The sequence below is a fragment of the Lygodium microphyllum genome, chromosome 28 (genome assembly GCF_053477565.2).
Source record: "Lygodium microphyllum isolate KBCC chromosome 28, Lygodium_microphyllum_v1.1.10, whole genome shotgun sequence".
In the NCBI taxonomy this organism is placed as follows: Eukaryota; Viridiplantae; Streptophyta; class Polypodiopsida; order Schizaeales; family Lygodiaceae; genus Lygodium; species Lygodium microphyllum.
Window position 1 is genome coordinate 76131530 of NC_141162.1, and position 3850 is coordinate 76135379.

At 42.9% G+C, this 3850-nt stretch overlaps 1 protein-coding gene across 1 annotated transcript; it reads left to right on the top strand.

The window, feature by feature from the left end:
- Window positions 1-225: 225 nt before the first annotated feature.
- On the top strand, window positions 226-1951 carry LOC148011620 (uncharacterized). The gene has a single exon (XM_087670739.1). The coding sequence runs from the start codon at window positions 306-308 to the stop codon at window positions 1593-1595; it is 1290 nt and encodes a 429-aa protein (XP_087526865.1). The 5' UTR covers window positions 226-305; the 3' UTR covers window positions 1596-1951.
- Window positions 1952-3850: the final 1899 nt, after the last annotated feature.

Below are 3850 nucleotides of genomic sequence, written 5' to 3' on the forward strand. Positions count from 1 at the left end.
TTTATTGCTAAACTCTTAAAATACTTTCGACTCTCAACTTTCAAGTCCAGGTGGCAAGGAGTGGAAGCGGGAGCTCTCCAGTTGCCAGCTGCAAAGCTTACGCGTGGAGCTTGCACTGTCCGAGCACACGCTTTTGTTTGTGTGTCTGACGCCTTTGGTCCTTCAGCCTTGGATAAATCATAAAACCGCATCATCACAATTCCTAACCGTCGTCGAACCATCCACCCGCCCAACACGACTTTCGTTCTTGTTTTTTTTTTTTTTGTTTTGGAAAAGAAAGAGAGGGAAAAAACCTTAACAACCAAATGGATGATGAAAAGGCCTCCAAGGACGAGGAGGCGGCGGCGACTTCTCAAGGGGGCGGGGCCTCCTCATCGCTCGCTGCTACCGCTGCAGAATCCTTCTCTACCTCCTCCCCCTCCCCCTCCCCCTCCACCTCCACCTCCACCACCTCCTCCTCCTCCTCCTCCGCGGTGGCGGCCGCAGAAGAACATCAGAAGAGAAGAAAGCAGCCTCCTCCTCCTTCTTCATTGGCTCGGCCTCTCCCATCGCCATCCGCATCCGCATCCCCCTCCCCTTCTTCTTCTCCTCCGTCTGCGTCCCCTTCTCCAATATCCCCCCCTTCCAGCTCGTCCGGCCGGAGGATTGGGAGCGAACCCCAATTGGGATCGGCAGTAGTAGGTAGAGGTGGTTCCGGAGCTGGCAAGCACCCGCAGTACCACGGCATCAGGCAGAGGAGCTGGGGCAAGTGGGTGTCGGAGATCCGGGAGCCCCGCAAGAAGTCCAGGATCTGGCTGGGCTCCTTCTCCTCCCCGGAGATGGCCGCCCGCGCCTACGACGCGGCCGCCCTCTCCCTCCGGGGCCCCTCCACCCACCTCAACTTCCCCGACTCTGCCTCCACCCTCCCTCGCCCCGCCAGCCTCTCCCCCCGCGACATCCAGACGGCCGCCGCTGCCGCTGCTGCCGCCTGGTGCCCCCCCGCGCCCGCCCCCCCGAGGGCAGCTCCTGCCCGAGCTCCTCCCATTCACCAGCTGGGTGGAGCTACCGCACGGCGCATCGTTGTTGATTTTCCCATGACAGATGACGACGCAGCCTTGATCGCCCCCGAGAGAACGGGCACTAGTATGTCCACCATTATTGATGCTAGCTGTAGCTGCCTCCCGGTCGCCAGCGTCCCCTCGCGAATCACCCTCCCCATATTGGAAAGTCGAAGCATCAGCCCTCCTGCTAGGGTTACTGCCGCAGTGGATGCGATTATGGAAGCAGCAACTGCCACTTCCCCTGAATCAGAGCCCCACCCCACTAATCAATCATTCCTTGAGCACCAAACCAGTCGAACATCCATTGAGCACCAGACTGCAGCTATTCAAGTCAGCCATGGAGGCCACGCCCAGCCCGCTCCTGGTTCTGTCAGCTCCTTCCAGGACGAGGAAACGATCCTCGACTGCAGTAACCCCTATGAATTTGAAGACATGGCCAATGCCATGCTTCTTCCTCCACCACACATTGCGCCTGGCCTTGCGCAGAGGCAACAGGAAGATGACAACTCGGAGACTTGGGATCTATGGCTTTGGGATCATGAACGCCATAGCTGATTCACATCTCCCAATCTTTAACTCACCCATTGTTAAACTAATCTAGGGAGCTATTGAACCACTGGTTATACTATTCCCATTTCTTTTCCTGATTGATTGGCAGTTAGAAGGCCTATCAGTAAATATGCTTAAAATCAATGTCTATTTACAGCCATACTCAATCTAACAAGATTAAAAATGCGCATTATTTTCAGTTTATAAACCTCAATATTAACGCCGTCACCGTAAAGTTTCCAATCACTTCCATCTGTCTGGAATCAGAGCGTAGTTCAATAAACATATGGAATCAGAACGTGTAGAAGCATTGTAAGAGAAGAAAAGGCGTCTAATGTAACTGAAAGACTTTCTAATTCGAGAGTGGGAAGTTTGAACTTTTTTTGTAAACGATGGGCCTCACTTTTTCCACATCGTTGTGTTTGACTTTTCTCATCTTTCTCTTTTCGCATTTTATTCTTTCTTTATAAATAAAATAAAATATTCTATTCCCCCTCTCTCTCCCCAAATCCTCTCTTTCTCTCTCAAATTTTTTCTCTTTCTATTTCAATTTTTTCCTCCCTCTCTCTCTCTCTCTCTTTTTTTTTTCGTAAACTCTCTCTCTCTCTCTCTCTCTCTCTCTCTCTCTCTCTCAAATTCTCTTTTCTCTATAGTTTTTTCTTCTCTCTCTAAATTTTAATATCAATTTTCTCTCTCTAGATTGTTTCATCTCTCTATATTTTTTCCTCTCCCCCAAATCTCTCTCTAGGATTTTTCCTCTTTTCTAAATTTTTTTCTTCTCTTCCTCTGTCTCTCAAAATTTCTCCTCTCAACAATTGTTTTTTCTCTTTTCTCCCCTCTCACTCTCTGTGTTAATTTTTCTCTTTCCCTCTTTAAATTTCTCCTCTCTTCCCTATCTATTTTTTCTTTCCTCTCTCTCAATATTTCTCTTTCCTCTCTCTCTCTCTCTAGATTTTTTCCTCTCTCTCTCTTTAAAATTTAATATCGATTTTTCTCTCTCTAGATTTTTTGTATTTATAAAATTGATCTCCCTTATATATGTAAAGTTTAATTAAATTGAGGAATGTTTTAATTTAATTTTTTTGAATTATAAAAATGTATAATTAAAATTTTAAATAAAAATGCTTTAAATAATATATATTAAATTAAAAAGTGTTTAATTTAAAAGTATTTAAATTTTAAAACTATAATTAAGAAGTGTTTAATTAAATTAAAGAATATTTAAATTAAAAATGATTCAATTAAAAAGTATTTAAATTCATAGTATCTAATTTAAAATATTTAATTTAAAATATTTGAAATTCATTTGTAGGGGGGAAGGGGGAGGGTGGGTTTGGGATATTATCTAGGTTCAGGAGGCCCTCTAGAGGTTTGGGGCCTCCCTAAGCCACAATCAAGTTAATGTTGTAGTATAGACTAGCATTCCACAACGTACATTGTTGGATTTGAAGGGTCCAAAACAAGTATTTTTGGGGGGGATTTGAAGGGGAATGAGTGTTTCTTAGCTCCAAAACATATATTTTTGGGGGGGATTTCACATTTTGCTACTTTTTTGAAATTTGAATATGTGAGCATGTAGGGGATATTCAAATGAATTGAAGAAGTCCAATACTAAATTTCTTGTTTTTAGAATCTATTATGGGATTTAAAAATATAATAATGGGAGGTACTGTTGCACTTGAGAGCCAATAATGTAACACTCTTTAGTAGCAAATCAATGAGTGACACCTAAGCAAGGTTGTTAGTATATTTCCTTTATGTTTTGTCACATTACTAGGGTAAAGAGGCCAATAGAGTGTCATTTAATAGTCCCCCTTAATATCTTTTTCTCTGAGTGAGTTAATTTAAAAAATTTCTTACAACTAAATAAAGTTAACATACACAAAAATGAGATGATAAAGCTATCCACACAAGACAGAAAAAACCTAATTTTCCTAGAAATTACAATCCAAATTTATTCAACAAAATAATATTGCTAAAATGATCTCTTCTTTCATGAGTTGTTTGAAAGAGACATGGATGTTAGCAACAATTATATGCATTGAGGACCTTGTCATAGTCCTTAGAATGGGAGATGTTCCACTACTTGCACAAGTGGATGTTTAATTGCACTCCTTTAGGTAGATGCTCACTTACATAGTATGGGTACTGGGTGGAGGAGAAACAAAGAAATATGTCACATAACTATGATATCTAACTTCGAAAAACCACCTTGAGAAGCCACAAGGAAATGAAAGGACATGAATCACTCAATGACATAC